Source organism: Hippichthys cyanospilos, chromosome 2 (assembly GCF_059441005.1).
Source record: "Hippichthys cyanospilos isolate Australia breed blue-spotted pipefish chromosome 2, RoL_Hcya_1.0, whole genome shotgun sequence".
NCBI classification, from domain to species: domain Eukaryota; kingdom Metazoa; phylum Chordata; class Actinopteri; order Syngnathiformes; family Syngnathidae; genus Hippichthys; species Hippichthys cyanospilos.
Window position 1 is genome coordinate 33613561 of NC_142370.1, and position 27899 is coordinate 33641459.

Genomic DNA, 27899 nt, shown 5'->3' on the forward strand with positions numbered 1-27899 from the left:
AAAACCTGTTATCAAAAAGAAATAACTTAATTCTTAGTAAATATTTTTACACAATAAATAATCAATATAAATTGTTGGACATGTTAAAAAAAATCTTAATTCTTAATTATAATTCTTAAAAAAATAATAAATAAATAAATAAATAAATAAATAAATATATATATATATATATATATATATATATATATATATATATATATATATATATATATATATATATATTGTCCTTAGGATAATATTAAACATAAAATGTCCTGTTTTGGGGTTACAGTAGAGATCCAAAAATAAATCATTAACTTAATTAAAAATAAATATTTGTACACAAAGAATTAATCACCATAAAGTGCCAGACCTGTTCTCAAAATGAAATAATTCTGAATAAATATTTGTCCGCAGAAAAATATTCAACTCAAATTGTACTCTTTTGGGATCAGAGTCGAGATGTGTTCACAAAAACGAATCATTAACTCGACAGGTAACGAGAGGCGGCACGAGACAAGCCAAGTCCAACCGTTCTAGTATGGGGGAGAATCTGGCTTTTTACAATAACGAAATTGAATAATCTACTGAACATAAAATTCGTTTTATGAACTTGCATTTTAATGAAACAATTAATTCAATAATTATTTTGGATTTTTGTTGTATTTAAAATCTCGAGTACCCCCTGAAGTTCCTCCATTTGAGAACCTCTGCTCTAAGGTGTTGCCTTTTCACATAACGCTTGGCACTGACAGAGTAAAGAGACCTGAAAGACAAATTTAGACATAAGGAGGAGTACGTCCATATTGTTGCGCAAATTTAGGGTTAGCTGTTCAAGTTTGGAGAAGAACCGCCCCCTACCGAGTCCCATTCAGGTTACAGAGGCAGTCATTACAGATCCAAAGCCCAATGTCAAAACGGAGACACACAAAGGGAAGTTTTCACTGGCCCCTAAAATATTTATGCGCTCCCAGGAATTGATTATATACTTCCCATCTTCTTCATAACCTTCATGTTAATCTGGGACAAAAGACTTGAAGCTCCTTCGGAAAAAAAAAAAAAAAATAGAAAAACAGGTCTTATCTTTTCTTGGGCCACGAGAGTTCAGATCATTCCAGCCAGCCAAGGAGGGAGAAAGAGTCCAACTGATCCCAGTATGCACACCAGTACAAACATCCAGAGGAATATCCTGTCGATCACCATGGCGACGTACTTCCAGTCCTCCTTCACCTAACGAAAAAAAAAAAAAAAACCTTGAACACGCATTCCAAGGCGACTACGTCCAAGTTAGTCAGCTGTCAGTTTTCACCCTCGAGTGATTCCTCACGAGTGGATGATTTTTTTCATTAGGCCGGCGAGCCCCTAAATGTCATTCAGCCTTGTCCTCTCTCGGAAAATTCAAGGTTGCTTCGCAGAGGTTCGGTTGTTTCGATAAAAGACCTTTGCGGCGAAAGTAACTCAAATTGTTTTCTTTTCGCGGCACTGAAAATACACTTTTTGAAAATTACTTGAAATACCAATATGACACTAAAAGATTAATGATCAATTTGGAGAGTGAATGAGTGTTTTTGAAGTTTCACAGATTTAATTGAAAGCAAAGTCGTTTTTCAGACTTTAAAGGTGTAAGATTTAGGCCGTTTTTCATCACGGACAGCAGGGGGTGCTGCAGGTGCCTCATTTCCCATTGTTCAAAGCTACAACAAACATGGCCGCCTCCAGAGACCTGCCACCCCCCATGTAATCTCATTTAACGAGACCTATGAGAATTTTTATACTATTGGTCTAGTTAGCATGAAATTTTATGACATGGGGGGTGGCACGTCTCCTGAGGCAGCCATGTTTGTTATAGTTAGGAACAATGGTAAATGCATCACCTGCAGCACCTCCTGCTGGCCGTGATGAAAAACTGTCTAAATCTTACACACTATCCACACACTACTATTTTAACCCTGTGACTGCATGTTAAAGAGAGCTTCGGGAAAGTCATTAAAAGACACTTTCCCAAAAAATATAGTACCGGAACTTTTTTTTTTTTTTACACGGGTAGCATTTCCAAGAACTCACCGAGAAGTCGTCATCCTCCGCCCTGAGATGATCGGCGATGTACTGAACTCCCTCGATTGCTCGATGCATTGCGGGAGACATGCGTTGAAGCACAGCTTCTTGTTGGATTCTTGGCTCTTTACCGGTCTCTGCTTTGAGGGTTTCTGTAAGGCAGTTGGTCGGTTCCTGTTGTCTGGTCCGCTCCGCGGTCCCAGTCCATTTCTCCGGCTCCCGGTTGTGCAGGCAGCAGTACTGGAAACCGCCCGAGTGACACCGTTGAGTAGCTCTGAGAGGAAGCTCCCTCTGCAGGTCAAACATTTGCTCGACGCTGAGCGAGCGGCCGTTTGAGGACAGTTTATTTGCGCCTTCCTTGGAACTGTTGCCAAGGGGTCCGAGAGGCAAATTTGGGGGTAGTGAAAGTTGAGAAGAAGACAAGATGGAGAGGTTTTGCCCTCGTTGGAGACCCGAATACTGTTTGGATGGCGACTGGTAGAAAATGTTTGCCTTAACTGGGGGATCTTCCTTGACCGGGGAGGAAGGCGGAGAAGGGGAACACACGCGAATGTTCGGGCTGTCCGACGGAGTTTTTGGGAGGCTCTTCTCCACCTGATCTATTTGGGTCAGTCCCGTCTCCAAACCCATCCAAAAGGTCCGGGAGTTGCCCGTGGCCGATATGACGGTCGGGCGGTGCATCATCTCAATCAGCTTCTTGCAGTGTTGCTTGGCCGTGCCCGGGGGCCGCTTCATGAAGAGAACCCTGGGCACCGTGTCCAGAAACACCCTTCGCACCCAATGGGGCATTCCGTGGGTTTGGGGCGACCGGTGGTGTACGTTCAAAACGAAGACGGTAATTATAATGGAAAGTGTGACAAAGACCATGGTGAACAGCAAGTATTCGCCAATGAGCGGGATTACCAAGGACGTGGATGGAATTATCTCCGTGATTAACAACAGGAATACGGTTAGGGACAATAGAACCGAAATACACAAGGTGATCTTCTCTCCGCATTGTGACGGTAAATAAAACACCAGCACGGTCAGACAGGAGATAAGCAGACAGGGGATGATAAGATTAATGGTGTAGAACAACGGGAGCCTTCGGATGATGAAGTAGTACGTGATGTCCGCGTAGATCTCGGTGCAGCACTCGTATTTTTTGGTGTTGTACTTGCCCACCGCGTTCATAATGACCCACTCGCCGCTCTCCCAGTAGTCCATCTGGTCCACGTCGCTGGCCATGCTGATAAGGTCGATCTTGGCTCGGTCGTAGGTCCACGAGCCAAATTTCATCTTGCAGCTTTGTTGGTCGAAGGGGAAGAAAGTCACGTCGATGCTGCATGAAGACTTGTAGATAGCTGGCGGCATCCACTTTATACGGCCGTCGTGGAATAGATGTGCTTTGGTTAGGTGGGTGACCGCAAAGTCGCCGTCGGCGCTGCGGATACGGTAAAAAGAACGGTAGATGGGTCAGAGCGGTCATTCGGTCGGTTGACACCCCCCAGCATGCACACGCACGGGGGGGTTTATATCGTAGTGGGGACGTTCCGTTGGCATAATGTATTTCCTGGCCCCTAACCATCAAAACGGATAGCCTGAGCCTTACCCTAGGGTAATTATACCAAAATGGTCCCCACAAGTGCAAACAAAGACGAAAAACCAGAAATTTGGTCCCACCCATGTAGGACAAACACCCACACTCACCATTTAGTCTGTCTTAGTGAGACGATCTGATAGACTTTTTTTTACACTTTCATAGTTAAATACGGTATATGCATAGAGATTACAATTGGCGCAATGACAATTTCTTTTTTTATTAAATATGAGTTTCATGGTGACATTTCTAACCAGGTTAGACGTCAAAATTAATGTTAAAATTGCTCCTCCTAAACTACGGAACTAAAACAAAAGTAGAAGACGTAGATAAGGTCGGTGCGTATTTACTCTCGCACGGGTGGTGTGCGGGCGGCGTAGAGGAGGTACGAAATGCTTCGGACGTCATAAGCTTATCATAAGTGATGTTTACCTGCTTGGGTGGGGCCGGTGTAAGAGTGCAGAGTAAGCGATAAAACTTTGGGGGTGTTTAGGGTGACAAATCAACATTTTAGCACGGTTAAAAGCACCAAAAAGTTGACTTTTCAGGATAGGGCTCCTTTAATGCATTTCTTATACACACTTATACACACACACACGTTCCCCAAAGAGACTGTGCTCCTGGCACCTCAGGGGACCTCTTTGCTCTTCACTGTCATTTTATCACTGGTCCATGTCGTGGTTTTATGTAGTATTCACACTTGAGCTGACGTGAACTGAACTCTTCCAGATTTTCGAGGAGATCAGGGTCCACCTCTTCATGTGGCTGCAGGTTGTGTTTACAATTCACACCTGTACTTCCATAACCTCTTCTGTTCTGGTCCAAAAATAATGAGGAAATAAAACGATAGTATGGACAGTGCACACAATTTGGTGCCAGGAGCTTAAGCTTTATGCACACACTTTACAAACTATACACATTGCATTTTTTTTTCCCTGATTTTGTAAAGGCTTTTAAAGGCGTAATCATTTGAGTTATTTGTGAATATTGTTCAGTGGCATCAGTTCTATCCATACATATGTAGGCTGAATTTATTAACCCCAGCAAAAAAATGACAAACAATAATCAATCATGTTTCACCTGTTAGTCATGTGATGTCCGTTAGCTGAACCGCGATCGATTGGTCGTGACCTAAACCTTCGGCCCGTGATGTCATTCTCAATCGAAAACGAGAGGAAAAAATTGTGTATTTGAGAGTATTAATTGTGTGTGAAAAAACATTTATTTTCCAATGATCTCATTCGATCCCAAAGACGTAATTTGACGTTTTTAAAAGTCCAGACATCCAATATTCTGCTAAAGGAGTGTCCAACAGTGGCGTGTATTAAAAGAGGTAATAATAGACATAATATTCACTTTTTATTGTGAAAAAAGGAGTGCCTAACAATGGTGTGTATTAAAACAGGTAAATATAGAAATAATATTCACTTTTCATTGTGAAAAATGGCTAAATAAGTAAACGATGCCTTTAAATAGCAAAATCAAGTAGTTAGTACCTAATATAAACAAACATATAGCGGAGTTTCAAATCATTGATTTTTAAAGCGACAAATTAATCAAATGAATTTGATTTATTGGCCAGCCCTAACTTCAATATGCATGACATATTAGGATGGTAAAAGCAAAATTTGTGGATAACCACAAAAGCAGCTCACATAGAAATATGCGAGTTCCTTTTTGATGTTATTGTGTTGCTGCCATATGTTTTCTGAGTACAGTTGGCCCTTTGCCTTGTCCTATTAGCTTCCTAGCCCGACGGCCATACAAGACAGCACAATGTACTTACTTTTGAATGACAAGTGGATTTTGTATCATGCCATGTCCAATAAATGTCATTGTTATGTCGCTCATTTAGCATTCCCTTCACTCATAATAACAGTCACACTGGATGCATTTGATCTAAGGCTCTTTGAAAGGCATTTAATTACGTTTTATCTCCTAACGTATTGTCTTGTGCGACGTATGAAATTTGTTTACGGCCATTCCCATTCAGGATGACCTTGTTTGCAGCCCAAAGTACTTTATGATGTTGGCGCAGGACGAGAAGAATTTTGGCAAGGGGGCGGGATTTTGTTTTGAGACTGTAATACCTTTTGCAGGAAATAAATCAGCAAATTCTGCACTTTCATGCTGATGTGATTACGCTGGGCTCAAGGATGGCAGCGTTCGCGTTGTGTGACTGCGTCAAAGAAACCTTTTACTATATTTGACCTACGGATGGCCATGACAAATTCATTTATAATGTCACATGGTTGTGAAGTGTTAAAATGACCGATTGAGTGGTTGTAAATACACGGGTATGTTGTGAATGGCGGTGGTCCCCAAGTGCCGGTCCGCGGCCCGGTACCGGTTCGTGGATCAACCGCTACCGCGTGGGCTGCAGCTGAAATAATGTTTGGGAACTGATACGGTTCAACAGTTCATTCATTTGTGCTTTGTTTGGCTTGATCTTTGTTTTTTGGCGCCGCCTCTGGCCACTGTCGATATTACATTTTGTAGTGAGAAGGATGGCGTGGTTTTGAGAACAGTCAGTCGGTGACGGTTGTTTTGAAGAGCTAACGTTTTATTAACTCTCAAAATATTATGAACATTTATTTTAATAATTTGATGCGTTCATTCCCGGGGGAATTTTGAAACTTCAAAAACGAGGGTCACCCCAAGGAGTAATTTGAAACTTTTGCGGTTTTCCTTTGGGTGAAACAGGACATGGGGACAGGAACGGCGGTCTTCTTATCGCCCTGCGGAATGAACATCTGGAGGATCCAGAGTCCACGGTGGTGACAGAACTTTGTTCCTCACTAATCTGAAGATGGCATTCTGATTCATTTAAGCAGAAAAATCCATCTGGGGAGGCGGCCATTTTAGATTTTGTGAACTGTTTTTGCTAATGGAACATTTGCTAGCACTAGGATTTTTGGCTAACCCGACCCCCCCGCCCCCTTTCGAAAGAGTCCAGTGTGTGTAGTCGAACGTTTCAGCAGTCCCAATGAATGCTATTAGAGGAGACCCTCACTTGTTGTAGAGGACGATGTCGGGCCTCCAGATAATCTCCGAGGGGATACGAATGGAGGTGACGTTCTCGTACTCCTCCGGGTTCCAGCGCAGCTTGTAATCGTTCCATTCCTGGAGGAGAAAATTCATCTTAGCCCAGTTACAATATTGCGGTTCCAAGTAGCCAATGGCCTCTCGTCGTTGACGTACTTGCTTGACCCAGACGTTTGTGGTCATCATCTGGTTCTTCTCATCCTTGATGGGTGGACACAGAAAGCAAATGCTTTTGAAACGCTTTTGATGATCATGTACATACGAAAAAAGTGAGCTGGTTATTATACTTTGCCACTATAAAATAAACGTGCAAATGCCTTATCATAAAACTAGTATGGAGCAAAGGAAATGATTTCAGGTTGCACGGCTGCAACGTTTGCCAAAATCCTCTCGGCGGCTGACACTTTCAACAAGGAGAAGACAATTTTGCCAAGAGCTGACTCATATCGACTCACATGTGGGGCAAGTGCTTTCCTTAATTGGGAGTAAAAACAATTCTCATGGTTTTGCTGGCTTTGCATTTTCTATCTTTGTGAAAAACATATATAAGTTCCCGAAACCAAATGTCAGGTTTTCCCATACTCACGAGAATTCCTCCAACTGGGCTTCTGTAAAGTATACAACATAGTGTGCTCTGGTGGAGCTGTTACTTCAAAGTAGGGCTGCACAATCAATGGAATTTTAATCACGATTAATTAAACTGATCCTCGGCGATATTAACATTTAAAAAGCAGACACTACCTGTCGAATCAAGCGATTTGTCATCCTACCACCAGGGGGCAATGTTTCCTAAATGTTTGCATGACAAAAGCCTCTTCTTTTCTCACCCTGATATTTTATTTACCAGTGTGAAATGGCTTAGAGTTTCTCTCAGGTTTGCACTCAGCAAATAAGTTAGCTGTGATGCCCTGTGTGCCATTTGTTTGAATTATTATTGACTTTATTTACTATGGTTTATTATGATTTGCAAGTATCAAGCCTTGAAGCCTTGTTTATAAAATGCTTGTTTAAAAAAAGGGCAATAAATAGACATGTTTGACCAAATATGATAAATAATTGTGATTAATAATCGGGATTTCAATATTGACCAAAATAATAAGGATTATTGTTTTGGCTATATGTTCATAAAAAATATCAGATATAAAATAAAGATAAAATTATATGTTGATAAAATCAACAAAAAGTGTTAGACCTATTCAAAAAGAAATGAATATAAATAAATATTTGCCCTCAGAAAATTTTCAACTGTGTCCTTTTTCGGGATCATAGTAGAGATGTGTTCACAAAAATAAATGAGTAACTCGACAGGTAACGAGAGGTGGCACGTGACAAGTTGGGTGAAACCATTCTAGTATGGGGGAGTGTCTGGGTTCTTAAAATAATTAAATTGAATAACTTACTGAACATAACATTTGTTTTGTCAACTTAAACATTTTATTAATTCACTAATTAGCTTTAAAGGATTTTTGCATGAAAATCGAGTACCCCCTGGAGTTCCTTCAAATACCCCCATGGGTATCCGTACCCCCATTTGAGAACCACTTGATAGAAAGAAATACATTGAGGTGGTGCTGACGTGATAAACGTGTGCATGTTCTTGTTTGTTCCACCAACAAACACGCAGAATTGCTCATGTAAACGGTGTGAAATTCCTAGACTCAAAGCCATTCTACTCACCACATCTATAAGCTGAGCGATGGAAAGACCAAAGTGTACCAGCACTGTGTCTGAAGAGTTTTCCACGGGCCTGGAGAGTTTGTTGTAACGCACAAACAGATCTTGGAGCAGCTTCTCCTCAGCGTGAGCCCGAGGTCCAGCATAGCAACACACTAAAGGTGATCACAAGAAAATACAAAATGTTGACTAAAATGCTATTTTCAAACGTTTTAGCGTGTTTTCCTTGCGTGTACATAGCACAGTATAGCTACTTTCTGGACAATTACTGTGCACGTAATTGTGATTGGTCGTCTTTCTTCCCTGAGATCGGGACAGGTTCCATTTCACCTGTGACTAGGGCTAAAAAGGGTTCCTCGAGTAAGCATGCTGGATACTTCAAAACAAACCTTCGTTTGCCAAATAATATATGTCGAGCACAGGGAACCCCAACCTTTTTATCACCACAGTCAACGTCAGTTTGTGGGTTCTTTTTAGCTGGGAAGTTGCGCTTGAAGTCCTTACTTCAAGAAATCTTTATTTCAAGTGGGAACTCCTGGTATTGCCTGTTAAAAGCTTGCTTCTTCTTCAAAGTTGTAGGCTCGTCACCTGTCTCTTCAACGGGCAGTTTCTCCTTCCCAAAGATGTTTTTTTTTTTACTTCTAGTTTTACTTCTCTGAGAGTGAAATTTTAGCGCTCGAGTGACCGAAACAAATTCAAGAGAAGTTTTTTTTCAAATTGAAGGATTTTCAAAAATAACCCAGATAATACATAAAACGAAATAGTTCATATTTTCGTGTGCAGCCCATGCGGCCTGGGAGCAGTTGATCCACGGTACCCAGCCGCGGACTGGTGGTCGGGGACCCCTGCCTTAGAACACTTTTAGTTTGAAATTGTTCATGTCACAGTGTAACAACTTGACGAGTCTTTTTACTGAAACTGTTGCACCTGGCTTCGATACAAACAAAACAACATTGTTCCACGTTCAATCCTCAAATCAGGTTACAAACATTTTATATACGCTGACATTGGCATACAGCACCTGTTACCGGTGTTTACCGGTGGCTCAGGCTTCGTTATAGCTGCGTCTAGAATAAATTAGCCGCTAGCTATGGAAATGACTCCACACACAGCCTGACAGTTGCCTTTCCTACTGGTTACTTTCACAAATAGTTGCTTCTTTGGAGTACCTGCCCATCTAGGAGAAAAATGAAACAGTCAAATAAAGACTTCATTTTTGTCCTGTTGTCTGTTGATTTAAGCCATTTTGCAGGTCCACTCCACTGTCATATAACATTGGAGCCAATTCAGTGCTGCACTTTATCATTTTGAAGCGAAAAAGGAAAGCAGCGCTGAATTTTTGTTTGATGCACAGATATGCACTAATTATGGCCAAAATAATAATCAGGATTATTTTGGTCAGTAGTGAAATCACCATTACTCATCATGATTATTCATCATGTTTGGTCAAACATGTCTATTTATTGCCCTTTTTAAAAAACAACAACAAAAACAAGCGGTGTATAAACAAGGCCTCAAGGCAAATAATACTATTTACAAATAATAATAATGAACTAAAATAAATAAAGTAGATAACAATTAAAGGCAAAAACTTGGCACACAGGACAACACAGCTAACTTAATTGCTGAGTGCAAACCAATGAAAATAATGAAACTTAGAACCATGCACATTATTTACTTATGAGCTAATTTTTATCATTGAACAGTCAAAATGTTATTTCAAACCAAATTGATTCCAATTTTTTGCCAAATGGATTTTTTTTAAATGGTCTCAATTGACAGCTAGCACTGTATATAATAGGAATCAGGTGAGAAACTCAATGCCATTTCACACTGGTAAATAATATATTAGGTTGAGAAAAACTTTTGTCATGCAAACGTGGGAAACATTGCCCCCTGGTGGTAGGATGTCAAACTTCTTGATTTGACCTGTAATCAATAAGTGCTTAACTTTTTAAATGTTAACATCGTAGACGATCAGGTTAATTAATCATCGCAGACGATATCGTGATTGCGATTAAAATTCGATTAATTGTGCAGCCATAATTGATGAGATGATATGGTTAATCGCCACATACGCACATTGCGTTGTATGAAATTCTAACCCAATGAGAGAAAATCCAATTATTATTTTGGAGTGTTTAGTTGTGTTATGCAGAAGCTTCCCGCTTGTTTGTTGCCGTTCCTACTGATCACTTTTTAACAAACCACAATGACTCCAATGTGCTGTTTCAGCTGGGAAATTCTTTACTTTGATCAAAATTTATGGGGAAAGTTGGTCTCAAATTTAATCTTTCCAAAGAGGAAAGCGGTGTGTTGCTAGAAATTTAAGTAAGAAGAAAAAGACCACTTAAAATGCACATTCGTAATGAATGAAAATGTGTTCTTGGGTCATCTTTATCGGAATACTCAATTTAAATGATCAGTACGTTATCCAAATACTAAAAACTTGATAGCTGCAGCCCTGACTGTGACTCTACTGAGAATAAGCGGTATTAAAAACCCAATGGCTGGAAATCTGCTGTAACAATTTCACAAACATTCTCAGACTTTAATTGCATGCATTTCGAATAGCTTGTTTTGCGTTCCGGAGATGAATATTTCATACGCTATTCACTACCTGTCTGGATCGGTTTTAGTCCGCGCGATAAAGAGGACGCATTTTGTTTCGACGAAAACAGAAGGCGACCTCTGCTAGACCCAGCTGGCGTCATGGTTACACGAGACAGCGGGGAACAGCAAAAGGAAGGATGAATGCGGATCAGAGGACGCGTCGTGCCTGTAAAGGCTTCGTCACCAAATCCTCGCGCCGTACTCCCACCTGTGCGCCCGTGTCCCTCTAATGGAGCGCCCCCCTACCCCTACCCCTTTAGAAGCAACTCGCATTACACAGAAGACGACCTCGCCGGGTCCCAGAACAATTAGAGATCCGTCCCGAGGCTTGCGGCGCATTGCCGATCTGTATACGCAGCAATTTTTTTTTTTTTCCTCATATTGAGTTGAGGCTTTCGTTTGTTTGAGCCATTCATCATCATGGAGTGATTCATATAAGTGACTTCAATTACTGCTCCGGTTCTGCTGCATTTTTTTTAGTATGTCTTATGTGATTTATTCATCCATCAGGCGATCTATCAGTTTACTATCCTTTAGTATTTTTCATTTCGTTTGACCTTAGTCAAGTCGGAGTTTATTTATAAAGCACGTTTCAAAACAACCTCAAAGAATTGACTAAAGTGCAGTACAGCTGACTAAAAACTGAAATTATAAAGCACAAATTAGCAAAACAGCGGTAAAAATCAAAGTAGAAAAAAAGTGGACAATACCTTAGGTGTATATATATTTTTTTTCCTTATTGTAAATGATGACAAAAAAATGTTGGATTTTCCTAATTGGAAAACTGCTGTGAAATTTCTGTACAGGTAAGTTTTGTTGATTTAGTTTTGTTATATAGTCATTACTGTTTTAATATACAGTACGATATGTATTGGACAGAAAAAAAGTTGACAGAAATTTAAAACATTATAATTCCTGCACAGACGAGCTTATCGGGTGCGCCGCTGCACCACCTGGTGCCATAGATGTGCAATTACACTTCACATGGCAAAAGCAAAGACAGTTCCCCAAATGGAAAAAAAAAAACAGTGCAAGAAACTTTATTCCTTAGTATCAGTTTATATATGATAATATGATTATAATTACACATACACACACGTGTTTACATGCTGCACTTTGCTATTATTTAGACGCAAAAAAAATAATCAACATAATGGAATCCGCTCACTGTTGCTAGAGCAAAAATTTGGGTTTAAGGTATGATTCCGTCATGCTTTGATTTGAAGGATTTTGCTGAAATCATATCACAGACCCGAAAACTGTCTTGGAAAAATCAGAATCGCTGTGCTGCATTACTGACGACAACCAGAAGAGGCGCTGTTGATTCAGGCTATACCAGTTAAAGCGATCCACCTACTTGATGGTAAAAGGGAGACGCAGATGTTGCTGTTGTCCTCCTACACATTCAATCAAAGCTGATGCGCTGTCTTTTACTTGCCTGAAAACAGGCATCCTCAAATTTTAAAGGCCCGGAATCAATATCTGCCCACGTCTTGTCATACTTTTTTTATGCTGAAATATGTGTGCAGGTGCCCATCAACCGAGCGGCAACGAAGCACAGAAGCCTACACAGGAACCTTTGCTTCATTAGCCCGCTTCGGCCCTCAAATGCATCTCATACAAAAAGCTTTGAGCCAAAGCCTTGACGATTATTGTAAAAACCATGCATTCATTTTCTAGAGCCACTTTTCCTCACAAAGGTCGCAAGGCTGCTGGTGCCTATCCCAGCTGACAGCAGGCAGGGGACGCCCTGAACTGGTTGCCAGCCAATTGCAGGGCATACAAAGATGAACAACCATTCACGCACCCGATCACACCTAAGAACAATTTAGTATGTCCAATCCACCTGCTGTGCATGTTTTTGAGGTGTGGGCTCGGGGAGGACATGCAAACTCCACACAGGGCCAGACCGAGCTGGATTTGAACTCTGGTCCCTGAACTGTGAGGTGGATGTGCTAATATATATATATATATATATATATATATATATATATATATATATATATATATATATATATATATATATATATATATATATATATTGCAGAGCAGTTTTGTGAATCAACTTAATTTGATATTTTTGATTCATCTCAGAGGCCGATTTCGGAATAAACAGTAATTATTATTGTTATTATTATGGCTATTTTTACTAAAGTTATCAAGGTTTAATGCAATGATGGCCTTTTATTCAGTGTGGGTTTGAAATGTCTGACTACATTTGAATGCTTCATACGTCTCATCCTCACGTCAACGGAAACGTGGACGTGTCAAGCCTATTGGAATGCAAGTAGCACGCTGAGGAAAAACTTCAAAATAAAAGACTGATAAAGCTATAGTATTGATTTTCATGTGTTTTTTGTGTGTTTATTTTGAAGTTGGAGGCAGATTACGTTATATTGCACTGGCACTTGACTACTTCTTTCACATCCTCGCGAAATTTGAAAATACCTGCCACTTTTCGACACAAATGCAAAACAGGAAGTGCAGTGGTAACTGAACATGACGACATATTCTTCGACAGTTAAGCAAACTCAAAACACTGTGTCCGATGTACCCTTTACTGTAACTTCAATCTAACCGGATCAGGCAGATGCAGAAACTGAAAAATGAATTGAAAAGGTCCAAAAATGACGTATTTTGTATAATGGACATAATATTGCTCTGCTGCCTTCCCATACGCGGTTCTTCTTACTCCATCAATATTGAAAGTGTGTAATGTCATGCACACACTTAATAACGAAACTCTGTCTTTCAATGGCGTTAAATCACATCATATATTTCCAGCGTAACATCTAAAATTAAAATCGGCTATAACAAAAGGCAAAAGCCTGGACTTAAATATCTTAACTGGATCTGGAATGTATATGGGGAAAATGAGGTCAAGTCAAGAAACACTGCTGAATATTTTCTATTGAACACACAAAAGATTTATATTTAAGCCTGCAATAAATTAACATCACATAAAATAATTTCGATTTAAGATGTGGATGATGAATTTTCCAGTATTGTGTTCATTTACCATACTTGTTCCGAATACTGCAATTTTTGTTTCATAAACAAGTTTTGGGCAAAATATTTTTTGTATGTTACACATGTACTGCATTTCGTTAACGTACATTTGCGCAGGACATGACCTGTCATTTCCCACATTCGGAAATTTGTTATAAAAAGATCGGACAACGCAAATATGATTTCTTACTGGAGAATACGTGGCGTACGTCTGTTTTGTTGAACTCACTGATCTGTCAAGGTCGTCTCATTCTAGTTACACAGAGTGTTCTCATGTTAAGTGAAAAGGTTTTTATTCAAAACAAAACAGGTGGTCAGTAGACGAGAAAATGTTATTCTAAAACCGGCTGAAAACTTCATTTTCTATTACATCACACTTTGGGTGAAATTTCAGCTCCCTAGCGTCTTTTCTCAATGCTTTCCCTTCTGATGCGAGATGCCTTTGGTGTGATGATCAAAGTGCAGTGGATCCCCGGGTTACGACATCCACAGCTTACGTTTTTTCACGCTACAAAGTGGGACATTTTTTCGTCTCCTTGTTGCAGCATTTTTCCCGCCTTACGGCATCAAGAACAATTACAAAATTCAAGCTTGGCGGTCAGTGTGCGTGCTATGTGTCGCCGGATACGTCACTAAGATGCTGGTCTGCTATTGGTTGACTTACGGCATCACTAAAGTACGGGTCTGCTATTGGTCGGCGTCAAGAAGTCCCTGCTTCTGCTATTGGTCGGCGTCACCAAGATGCTGGTCTGCTATTGGTCGGCGTCACCAAGATGCTGGTCTGCTATTGGTCGGCGTCACCAAGATGCTGGTCTGCTATTGGTGGGCGTCCCCGTGTCACTAAGATAGCGACATGCTAAAGACTCGATCTCGTGTTTATTGTGCATTTTAGTGCTTAATTCAAACTTTAATTTGTTAGCCACGGGTACGAAGCTTGCTAGTGATGTTAAAGGTAGACGGAGATGATTAGTATGGAAACGAAGCTGGAGATAATCAAGAAGGCGTCACGTCACTCCAAAGGTAAATATCATTTCGTTTTTCCTTTATATATTTTTACTCATGATGTTATTTAATTATATACATGTAGTACTTACTATACTGTTTTGTTACACGTTATTATTATGTATACAACAATTTGATGTTTTTACCTGGGGTTTTATACGCATTTTAATTAATTTGGCGGGGGTCCACTGGATTAGACAAAATACGGCACAAGGACTGATTTAGGAACTCCAGTTCATCTTAGATTTATTATTTCTCCAAGGATAAGGTGTATTTTTAAATTCTGAATGAATATTTTGTCCGTCTTTGTCTCAAACTGTGGCTGGCACCGAGCTATGTTATTCCATCTTGTAAAACAAATCAATTTCAAGCTATGCTAAATAGATGATCAGACCGAGTTTTCCACTTCCAGTAAAGTAACGTAGATTTAGTCAGTGGTATGACGCACAAGCAAAACTGGTCCAGGTTAGTTAGGCGGCTGCTTTTCCGGACCCAGTTCTGTCCTCATTTGATCAATGCGCTCTGCGAGGCCAATAGTGCACAAGCAGCAAATATTCCAGAGCGGTTGTTTGCGCACATTTTTTTTTAGCAGGTCACCGAAGCAGCAGAGGTCTTGCTCCTCATCCGATGGAAACTCAGGGGAAATTACGCATCATTTCGTTTTATAATTGTTAATTACACCTCGTCCGAATTGATTCAGGAAGAAAAGCAGCGGAGGAGGGTATGAAACAAATGAAATTGTATACAAAAGAGCAAAGAAAGGCGAACAAAAAAACGCACATTGAAAACAATGAGAAATCACAATGCATTTCCATGATATTCATGGAAACATGAAGGCACCATTTGGAAACACCTCCACACACCCTACTTTCATTTTCACTTTCAGCTGAAAATATTTTCAAAGTTTTGCAGGGATGCGCAAAACAACTATGCAAATATATTGATACCTTGTGCGGCGAGAGTCAGCAAAAGTAATCCGAAAGATTTGTTTACACCCATGGTCCTCCTCAAGCCGCAGGACGTCGCCATAGAAACAAGTGCGCCGCTGGCTTCAGATGATCTAACTAAAGAGGCAAATATTGAATGAGTCAATGTCAGCCTGCCGCCGCTCGCCCTCGTCCATCTGTCCTCCCCCGTCACTCCGCCGTCCGCTTGGAGGGACGCGCGTCCGCCGGCGTCGGTCGCGAGCCGGTGCCTCCTCGCTCTGGTGGAATCTTGGGATCACATGAGTTGGCTTGCCTGCTCCTCTACATGCATGACTCCCTCGCTGTGACTCGCATCCCTCACCCTCCTCCCTCCTTTTCTCACTCTCTCTCTCTTTCCTCCTTACTTGAGCTCTCCCATAGTTCTCTGGAGCCACTGAGGATGAGCGAAATGTATTCAGAAACTCATTCACTCCCAAAGACGCGTTTCTACGTTTGTAGTTGTTTTTGTTTTGGGCAAAAAGAGGATCTAAAAATGGCTGGTACTAAATGACTTAGGTCTTAAAGTAATCAATTACTTTATTGCTAAAGTACTTCAAGGGACAATGTGTCACATTTAGAGTGTTTTTTTTTTTAATTGAAAAGGAATAAATTAAACGATTGTAAATTTAAAAAACTTGCTAATGAATGTGTTCTTAATGACCAACAATATGTTTTAAATATGATCATAGGTCTAGCTATCGTTAAATTATATTACGGGGAGGGGGGGGGCTTCTCCGGAGGCGGCCATGTTTGGTATAGCTACAGACAACGGGAAATGCAGCAGCTGCAGCACCCCCTGCTGGCCGTAATGAAAAACGATGTGACATTCTAAGCCACAAGTGTCAAACTCCAGTCCTGGAGGGCCGGTATCCTACATGTTTTCAAACCTTTTCCCTCCAAAACACCTGATTCAAATGATTGGGATCATTTTGAAGCTCCTGCAATTCTTGCTAATGAGCTCATCATTTGAATCAGGTGTGTTGGGGAAAGAAAACCGGAAAACATGCAGGATGCCGGCCCTCGAGGACTGGAGTTCGACACCTATGTTCTAAGCAATATTTTAGCCTCCTATTTTTTTCGTATGCTTTTAATCACACATTAAAAACATCGAAAAGCCCGAGTCGGGTCAAAATTTCCCCCAGGGGTTAATGTATGTCTTCAATCTTGATATATTTTGACTGAAGCGTGGTACAGCCATGTTATTAAGGCACCATTTGAACAACTTCAAAATGTGCATGAATCTTATCTCCCTCTCACGCACACAATACCACAGTTACGCATATCATCAGTTAAATGACGTTGACCTTGAGCGCAATCGGAAGCAGTAAAAGTGGATGTTAAAGGTCACGTGGTAAAGCTCTCCCTTTCTTATATTCTCAGCCTCCCACCGATTGTCTTTTCTCTCCAACCCAGTTGTCTCTTTTTGCCCGCCCGTGTGTTGCAATGTACCTTCCAGCGTATACTGTACGCAAAAAATATAAACAGCCAAGCAAGTATGTATGAATGCAGCGAAGAACTGTCAAAGTCCCGGCGGCTCAAAAGACCGCCGTGCATAAAATAACACATTGAATATAGTCTTCAGGCTGAACCCAATTTCAAGCCCTTATTTGTTGCACCCTGACCATCCCTGCCAGCAGACATTCCTCTTTGCACCCACTTAGAGATGTTTGTGTCAGGCGGGACCTACCTGGAGATAAAGGTGTCGTTATTGGCCCAGATTGCATATGTGAGCCTGTTCTAGGAAGGTGGTGTGTAATCTATTCAGACTAAAACTCTTGAAGAGAACTCGATAAAACCGCGGTGCTTTGACGCTCCGCAATTATTAGTCATTAATTGATCTATTTCATCTTTTTAATACCTCAAAACTATTCCGAGAAAAACACTCAACCGTTTTTTAAAATTTAGAACATTGTGGTCATGTGGTCGATCAAAATATGGGGGAACTACAATAACGTAAAATTGGCTTCAGTTATTTATTTACTTTAACAGACAATAACAGGCGTAGTTTTAACGATTCACCTTGTGCTGCATTTTAGACTAATCCCAAATGCTACGTTAGTGTCCTAGTGTCCCCGTGGCTGAATTTGCACCTGAGTGCTTTGCATTGATGTGGTAAGCTAAACTCATACTTTCTCAAAGGTACCACCGGGGTCTTTTTTTGTATTGAAAGTAAAATTTATCATTCTGTTTTCATCCATTTGATGAACACTTATATTTTGCAGGGGAATTGTCTATCTATCTATCTATCTATCTATCTATCTATCTATCCATCTATCCATCTGTCTGTCTGTCTGTCTGTCCATATGTCGCTCCAGCTAGCTATATTGCTATCTATCAAGCTAGCTTGGTCGCTATCTACAGTATTTAGCTATCTTGATCTCTGTCTATGTCACTAAGGTGATCTCTGTCCACCTATTGTGTGAATAAAGTGGGAATTTGAGACAACTTGTGGACCTCCTGGATTCGTCTGAAGAGACTAGAGGCAAAAGTGCAGTGTTGAAGTTATTAATGAGCTCATTTCCACCCACTGGGGCGACCGACCGCTGAGTTCCGTCTCTAATAGACTCCTACTTGAATCCTATCGCCTATCAACACACAATCAGCCAAAGATAGTGTGCAAGTTGTGTACCCCGGAGTTGGCATGGGGGTTAGCGGTGCACTTCATCTTGGTCACGTCAATGTTTAGTCATGACCGGATCAAGTGAATTGTGTCTTTGATTAGAGAAATATCGATGTGTACGCTGCGGAGGCTCGGCTGTGGGCGCATAGAAAACGTGAGGAAGATGTTGAACAGCAGCAAATATAAATATTACTCTGTTACACTTGGTTCCGTTTCACTTCGGTATATATATATATATTATATATATATATTTTATATATATATATATATATATATATATTTTATATATATATATATATATATATATATATATATATATATATATATATATATATATATATATATATATATATATAGCTTAAACCCAGGGTATTTTTTCAAATAAACAATAATAATTTGACATTTTATTATGACGGTTAATGCTTATCTGACTTTTATTTCTTTTTCATTTGGAATGTCAGAGTGCATTTGAATGCACCATATGACAATAAATCTCTTGAATCTATTCTTGGAGTTCGTCTCATCAGTTTGCTACTGTTTAGTATCCATTTTGTGTTTTCTTCAGTTGTGAGTTTATTTCCTGAGTTTCTTTGAACTCGCTTTTGTTCATTTAATATTATGGGAATCCCACGCAGCTTGCTTGACTTTTTGTTCTTTCATGAATAAATAATTTGGGAGATTCCATTGTCTGCTCCCGTGCAAAAACTTTCATGTTGGACATCTTGTGTAGAATTTGATCCCCCTGTGATTATGTGGGTTTTCTCCAAGTACCCGGGCTTCCTCCCACAACCCCAAATTATGCGTGTTAGGTTCACTGACAGCTCAACATGTCCCAGAACTCCGGATGTGTTGCAAATGACTGTTTGTCTTTGTACCTTGCAATTGGCCGGCTACCGTTTCAGGGTGATCGCCCAATTCCTGATGGGATAAGCTCCAGCTCACCCGTCAGCCTGGTGAGAATAAACAGGACCAAAAATGAATGGTTGGAAGCATATCAGCTGACAGATGCTTAAATGAGAAGGGGAAAAAATAAACACTAACATCAAATTGAAACCCACTCTATCTGTCTCGACAGATTGAAATATTTTTCTGTCTTCAGACTATTGGGACATGACAAGCTACGGTGATTATTAGCAGCATAAAAATGTGAGGTGGGGAGGGGGGGGCGGCAATGGCGAGCTGCATTTGAAGAAGCCTTCAAATTGGCGCAGTATTTACAGTATGATGTCTGCCTTTTTATTGTAACCTTGAATGATCCCAGATGAATTTAGACAGAGGGGAGATTGGTGGCGTTATGAGGCTGGTTCATTTTCACGCCTTAAAACAGTGGGGGGTTCCATCCGAGCAGCTCGGTGCTTCTCAATTATTTTTTGCAAAGCCCCCCATTCTAGAAAAAGAGAGCACCCCCTCAACTTGCTGCAGTGACTATAAATTCATCATTATCTATAAACAGGGGTGCGCATAATTTTTTTCGTGGGTGACTCACAAGAGTAACCCTTTCTTTAATCAAATACCGTCTTCTTCTCAGTGTCGCTCCCACATTAGCAGCGCACTGTCTGTGTGTGCACACAGCCAGCCTGCATCCTTGAAAAGTTTCAGAACATTTGTTCGGGCCCCAGTTTAATTAGTCCAAGGAAGTCAGAAGTAAATTCTCCATCAATTGTCAAGCAACAATGTATCTCCTTCACACTTTCACGAGAATGATACACAGTCCCTGCATCCCTGTCTATAAAATGCATGCGCACAGTGATCCCTAGCTGCTTCGCGCCTCACCTATCAGCCCTCAGTACATTGTGGATTAAAAAATAAACTATATTGCGGAGAGACGCGCTGTGAATGTTTCCTGCATGGCAAACAGACGAGTTATAAATGAATTTAACACAGGCATTTCTCAGACGTCCGACCCCTGCAGTGCACATAGTTCCTTAAATCTTAAATTATTAAACCTTATACACTAACTGTACTGTTATCCCTTCCCATACGTTGTAGTCTCCCGGAGAGCCGCTGTTATATTATCGGCACCCGGAAGTCTAACTAAGATGAAGCCTGTACCTGACCAAACATGATAACAGTTAGAGATTACACTTGAAATTCAAATTTATTGCAGAAGAAATCGGTGATGCTTTGCAGGTGCTACATTCGTGTCTCCCTGTAAGCGCGTGTGACTTTGAGGAAGCGCAGCTCTCGGCCACGCCTACAAGACACGCGATTGGCACGTGTGTAGACTACAACTCTTTCCCTCATTGATCGATGGCAGGAGGGCTAATATAACCGTGGCTCTCCATTAGACCGCAGCCAAAGGAAATGGGAACGGGAAGGGACAACAGTACAGTTTCTGTACAAGGTTTAATAATTTAAGATTGAAGTAAATATGTGTACTGCAATAATATTTGTCATGAATATGTAAAGTATAAATACTGTTCACTTCTAAAAAAAATTAGGTGCCTACATACACATGGATGAAAAGGGAGGGAATTGTATCCTTTCTTAACATTAACAAATCAACTTTCAACTTTTTGCAGGGTTTATACAAAATAGTCAAACCCTCTCGAAACTAGAAATATTCTCAACCAACGGGACTGTTTGATGCTGAAAAAAGTATGAAATCAATCAATAATAATGGAAGTAAATTGATCTTGAACAGGCACCAATATCCTTAACATTTTGAACACGTAGGAAAAGGAATAAAACCGTATTGTTGTTTTTTTTCCAAATGACGTAACGATTTCACATATGATTATAAACGAACGCTGGCAGCAATTGAAACATTTTCCAACTCCCGCAGACTTTGAGAAGGAGCGTTCAGTTGTCAGACACGTCCTCGTAAAATGAAGAATTAAGATGGAAGGCTTACGAAGGTCTCTGGCCCAACCTCTTATGGATGAAAGGATTCCTTGAAAAAGAAGTAGTTTGCTCGGTGGTGTATTGTGATTGGCCATTAATATCAACAACAAGAGTGGGAGTGTGTGACTATAGATTTAATGATAATCTCGCAGCGGTCAGTAAGTCCCGAGGGAATGAATCATACGTGACAAGAGTTGAATTATTGATGAATGTCCCGCGAAGAAACTTTTTCATTGATCACAAACTTAAAAAGGACGCCGTCCCACTGAAGTGGAATCTGTGTGCGGACAGTTGGCAAGGAACCGCCTGGGGGAAATGACATCACTGCGATGGGTCAGCTAGCTGGATATAGTGCTCAGCAATGCATGTTTTTTTTCTGCCTTTGTGATTCCTACCTACTGTTTTCTTTGTATCTTTTTTTTATTTGTACACACACACACAAAGACGGATACAAGGTATGCATGCATAAACACCGTCACCCACAACCACCGCTGAGATCACCTGCCAATCACGGCTTTAAAATAAACCCCGCCGCGCACTTTCGCAGATTTACGGGCCCAACGCAAGAAGGTGTTTGCTTCCGACGATGAATGTTAAGTAGTAATACGTATGACGGGATATCGGGCTCGGAGAATTTAATTGGGCTTAAGCGTATTTACCTAAGCTGATATATGGCACTCGATGAACTTTTCAAAACATGGAGGTGGAATTAGATTTTGTTGTAACGAGAGAGTAGTATTTCTTTTGACGTCGTCAGTGTGCGGCTCGCCTTTCGGTCTAGATGATAATTGCGTTGGCCTGTTGGGCAGTTACGTTAAGTCCGATCATAAATGATACCTCGTAAAAAAAAGGGCTTCACCTCCATCCGTGTGACGTGAAAAGACTACTGTAGTGACACTGGGTATGGCGGGGGGGGGGGGGGGGGGGTGGGCTTGGGCCGGCTCATCTGGATCCTTCTTTCTTTCTTTTTACCTACATGTCTGTCTTTTCTTTCTTTCTTTCTTTCTTCATGTCTGTCTTTTCTTTCTTTCTGTCTTCCTTTCTTTCCCTTCCTTCCTTCTCTACTTTTCATCCTTCCTTTTTCTTTCTTTTTGTCTATTTTTCTTTCTTTCCTTTCTTTCTTCCTCTTTTTGTTTATTGCTTTCTTTATTTCTTAATTCTTTCCCTCTGTTCCTAGCTCCCTCTTTCTTTTTCCTTCCTTCCTCTTTCTTTCTTCTTTCTTTCTTTCCATTCCTTCCTTCTTTCTTTTTCTTTATGTCTGTCTTTCTTTCTTTCTCCATGTCTTTCTTTCTTTCCATTCCTTCCTTCTTTCTTTCTTTTTCTTTATGTCTCTTTCTTTCTTCCTCCATGTCTTTCTTTCTTTTTCTTTCTTTCTTTCTTTTCCTTCTTTCCTGTTTCTTTCTTTTTGTCTATTTTTCTTTCCTTCATTTCTTCCTTCCTCTTTTCATTTATTGCTTTCTTTATTTCTTACTTCTTTCCCTCTGTTCCTACCTCGCTTTCTTTATACTTCCCTTCCTTCCTCTTTCCTTAGTTCTTCATTCTTTTGCATACCATACTTCCTCACTTTATTTCTTTCGTTCTTTTGCATTCCTTGCATTCTTGCTCTTTAATTTTTGTTTCTTTCCTTCCTTCATTCCTGTTTCTTTCTTTTTGTCTATTTTTCTTTCTTTCCTTTCTTCCCTCCTCTTTTTATATGTTGCTTTCTTTATTTCTTAATTCTTTCTCTCTGTTCCTACCTCCCTCTTTCTTTTTACTTCCTTTCCTTCCTCACTTGATTTCTTTCATTCTTTTTCATTCCTTGCTTTCTTGCTCTTTCTTTTTTCTTTCCTTCCTTCCTTCCTTCCTTCCTTCCCTTCCTCTAATTGTAATTTGGCCACTAGGTAGTACATCAACACAAAAAATAGAGCCGGTCTTTGCATACAGGTATTTTCTTTTTATCGTAACTGATCCAAAACCTTTGAAATCCTCCGTTTTTGGGGTTGTCTGTTTCCCGTGCCGTCAATGCAACACTGTGAGTGTCTTTAGGAAAGGTTTGAGTATAAAACAGTGGTTCTGGCGGAGCATTGAGGTGGATATTATCAGTCGACTTATTTTTAATGTTGACTACCTGAGTTGCTTGACTTTTTCCCCTAGATCTCCAAATATTACTGTTATGATTATACTTACAAATTTGGCATTGTTGAAGATAAAATTGACTTAAAACAACAACAACAGAAAGCAGGCTACCGTTTTGCCGGTGTGTTGTTCAATGTTATTATATTTTTTATAGTTATTGACTGGGAGAAATAACATGCTACTGCTCTGGCCTCATGAGTAACATGGGTCAAATCTCATCACCCACTTGATGTGACTAATACATTAGGTTTCCCGTAGTAAATTCCCGTCATCATTCAATGCGGACACGGAAGCGTTCATGCATGCTGAGAACTAAACTAAATATTGACGTAGCTGGCTACAACTGAGAGGAGCCGACATGGCCGGTAAACAGGTACCGGCAAAGGACATGGAACCACGGACCATGTCCTATATATTTATCTTTTTGCACTGATTTTTTTTTTACGGTATTTATTAATTTGATAGAGCGGTGCCTGCTGTGAAATCACAGATAAATGCTTTAAATTCCACTCGTTGTAATTATAAGGACAGATAGCTTTGGACTTAGATGTTTGGAATCGATATTATTTGGATTCGGTTTTGGGGAGGGTTCAATAAACGAAAACAGCATCAAGCTAAATGATGCTACATCCATGTGCGCCCTCATTACCGTGTCTTTGTGTTCTGCTCTATTGATTGGTGATTTTATCTGGGTGACATGTTATCACAGGACCTCAAAAATATCATTAGTTGATGTCACATGTTTGCAAAGGTAATTACGGATACAATAGAAGAACAATTTGCCCAATATTGATTTTAGGGACACATATTACAGCTAATCTAGTTGACACCAACTCAACACTTTGTCGGTTTAAGGCATCCTGTTCAAACCATTTGTCTAAATCATGACGTACAAATAATTCGTAATAATTCATGATAAAGATAGGCAATAAGGTGAAAAAAAATAAAATTATATATATATATATATATATATATATATATATATATATTTTTTTTTTTTTAATTCTACACTTCCGATTTTAATCCTCGAAAAAAACACATATATTTAAAGTTAATTAATTAATTTAGGAAAAAAAAACTCTGGAAAATATTCACACAGATACAATGAATACCGATTTAAAATCACTTTGAATGTAAACTGAACATTCATAACTTAAAGGGACAGTCCACGTATTTCGCAACTTGGCTGTATTTTGCTGTTTGGCAGTTGGCTTGTGTTAGCTGAGCTTGTTAACTGCATTATTTTCAATAAAAGAAGCGAGCAGACCGAACCACCGTCCGAGTCCACCCTTGGTCACACGCAGGTGATATTACTAACTGCATCAGCGTTACAATGTTGAGGCGTTTACTGAGTGGCAAGTGTGGGAAATCTGAAACACACTTAACACGCAACAAACATATAACTTGCAGATGTAAAACCAGAAACTAAGAAGAGTTTAGGAAGATGAGATTTCTTCTGTTTTGCTATAATTTTGACATTGTTGTCATGGTGTTAGTTTGTCTTATAAACGGTAACAAAGAAAATTCCAGAAATTGACCCCAAATTTAAGGGTGCGTCCTATACATGGGTGTGTCTTATATTTGGGGAATTAACTGTGTGCATTTGGTAGCAGAACTGACACATTTTAGCCTTTAAAACATTTACAATGTACATAGCTATGGTTATTTATGTCTGTGGTTCTCAATCTTTTTTACAGTGATGTACACCTTGTAAAATGTTTTTATCCAGGTACCCCTTAACCAGTGCAAAGCATTTTCGGCTTGATTAAAAATAAAACTTAAACCATACCATCAGTGTTTGACTTATTAAACTTTAGAACCCTTCAAACGTGTCCTCTTTTGGATCATAGAATTTGTAACCAGACTGGAAGGAGCTTTCGCAAGGTTCCTGTCTGCTCTCCTCGCGAGAAAGTTTGTTGTCTTCCCTCTGGTTGTTGCTTATTAAATGTTCTAGGTTACTTGAACCTAACACCTGTCATAATGATATTACTAAAATATGCAAACAATAAACAAAAAAGCCTGTTCAAATCGGGTAATTTTCCACCCACGTGCGCTGTACGGCAAAGCTTCATTTTGATGTAAATATGGATAGATAGGTTTATTTTAATTTTGACTGCAGAAGGAGTTCCAGAAGAGGGAACACTCTAAAAAGCATGACGGCAAGTCTAACACACTCTAGGTAGAACCGAGGAATGTCATTTTGCACAAGCAACTCAAGGCAAGGCGACACAGACAGCGAGAGGGGTCGTATCAGCAGAAGCTTTCAAAAGCAATTCCGAACCAGGGCAAAACCGGTTGGTCGATGCAGACGATGCATCACGAGACATTTTTCTCAGGTGGCATATTGAGGACACACACTGCGAACATTTTGGGCCCATGGCTGTGGTAGTTTCAGGATTCCGCAAAAACAGATTCCATCAAATGAGACTAAATTGACAATTCTTAAAAAACGGGAGGCGGGCTTAAAACCCATTTCTTCAGGAGAACTACTGAATTGTCATTTGAGGACACTGTCTTATACAGCACAAGGCTCTAAATAAGCGTTGCCGTTTGATGTGTAACTGTGAACTTTGCGCCTTATGTAAACTCATGGATTCGCTTAACTGGGAATCAAGCGCCTGCTGACGCTGCTGATGGTTTTTCAATAACATTTCATTTGTTTTCAAGAGCGCCAGGTTTTGTGAGACTCAATCCGTGATCCGTACGGAACAATCGCCACGTTTCGGCCAATTTGCCAGCCACGCAGAGACAATCGACCATTCGCGCACCCAATCGCAACTAAGGACAATTTAAAGTGTCCAAAAGATGTACCATGCATGTTTTTGGAATGTGGGAGGAAGCCGGAGTGCCCGGGCAGAATCCGCAAGGGCTCGGGGAGAACATGCAAACTCCACACAGGAAGGCCAGAGCGAGGTGGATTTGAACTCGGGTCCCTGAACTGCGAGGCGGACGCGCTAACCGAGCTGAACATCACATATGGAAGTCAATGCAATCCCCTTATGAGGCTTTTATTTTGAAGTTTTTCCTCGGAGCACTGGTTGCATTCTGATTTGCTTGACCAGACGTATGGTGCATTCAAATGCAGTCAGACATTTCAAATCCACACTGAATAAAAGACCATCGATGAACCAAACATTATTAACAATAATGATAATGTTTTAAATTATTATCACAATTACACAATAATAATAATAATAATAATAATAATAACAATAATAATAATACTATGTTGCTCAGGTCTCGAGTAAATCTGAGTAAAAAAAAAAAGCTCCATAAAGCCTCAAATTAAGTCAATGATTGTGTGAAAATATATATTTTAAATCTTGTAAAATATGAAATAATCACACTTTCAAAGAAGCATTACCTCAAATAACTGGTTTGTCTGTGGGCAGTATCTATACGAACAGATTACATGAGGTATACACCAGCAAAAAACAAACTACAAATTTAATTCCATCTTAATTGCTGTACACAAACCTGATAATCCTCTACAGTCCTTTTTTTTTTTTTTGCTTGCAGGTATGCGCAATTAATTACTGCCAAAATGCACACCGCTTAGAGTGTGTTCCTGACAGCAGTGGGATTTTATTTCAGAAAGGCTATTATAAAGCCGCTCATCCGTTTTCTATAACGCTTATCCTGTTCAGAGTCGAAGGGGAGCCGGGCTCAGTCCCGGCTGACATCAGGTGAAATGTGGACTACACTTTGGATCCACCAACTGATAGAGGACAGATTTGGCAGGAGAAAACAAAAAACGGATACATTTTTGTCACCTATCAATAGAAAACGGAAGTTAATGGAGAAACCGAAGCGGCAAACATTGGCTTGGTGAAGAGCCGTTGGTGAACTTCTACCTACTCTACCTACTACCTACTACTCGTTTTCTCTTTCCAGGGCATTATTTTCCATATTTTCCATATTTAACGTCAAAGCCCGTGCCTTCTAAAGTTCCCGAAATTCTACTGGATATCCCGTATTTAATTTCTTCCACTTAGGTTCACGGATACCCAGATGAAGCTCCGACGGAGAAAAGCAATACTTTTTCGCATACATGTTTCCGATATAGAGACACTTTTCATCCTCTTTTATTGCTTTCTAATGTAATAAAATATCACATTAGCCAGCAATATACATAAGCAGCAGCCAGATTCCAATTTTGCGCACATTGTAAATCACAATGAGAAGTGTTTCTGCCAAGTCTCCTCTCAATGATATTGCTGCAGAGGATGATACCGTATCCCAATTGTTATACTGAGGAGATGTTAAACATCGTGTCAGCGAAATATCAGAAAGAACGAAGCAGAGGAGGCTTCTTGGTGTTAGATGCAAATGTCCGTAACCTTCGTGGAAATGACATTCTACTTTTATGAAGAGCCATAAATCCAGTTTACTTCTGGAG

At 40.1% G+C, this 27899-nt stretch overlaps 1 protein-coding gene across 1 annotated transcript; it reads right to left on the minus strand.

Moving 5' to 3' along the window:
• Positions 1-236: 236 nt before the first annotated feature.
• On the minus strand, positions 237-16146 carry chrna4b (cholinergic receptor, nicotinic, alpha 4b). The gene is made up of 6 exons (XM_088407613.1): positions 15904-16146; positions 8336-8487; positions 6815-6859; positions 6627-6736; positions 2044-3457; positions 237-1209 (listed from the first exon to the last, which is right to left on the minus strand). Exons 1-6 carry the CDS (start codon positions 15983-15985, stop codon positions 1084-1086), a joined length of 1929 nt encoding a protein of 642 aa, XP_088263739.1. The 5' UTR covers positions 15986-16146; the 3' UTR covers positions 237-1083.
• Between the last annotated feature and the right edge of the window lie 11753 nt (positions 16147-27899).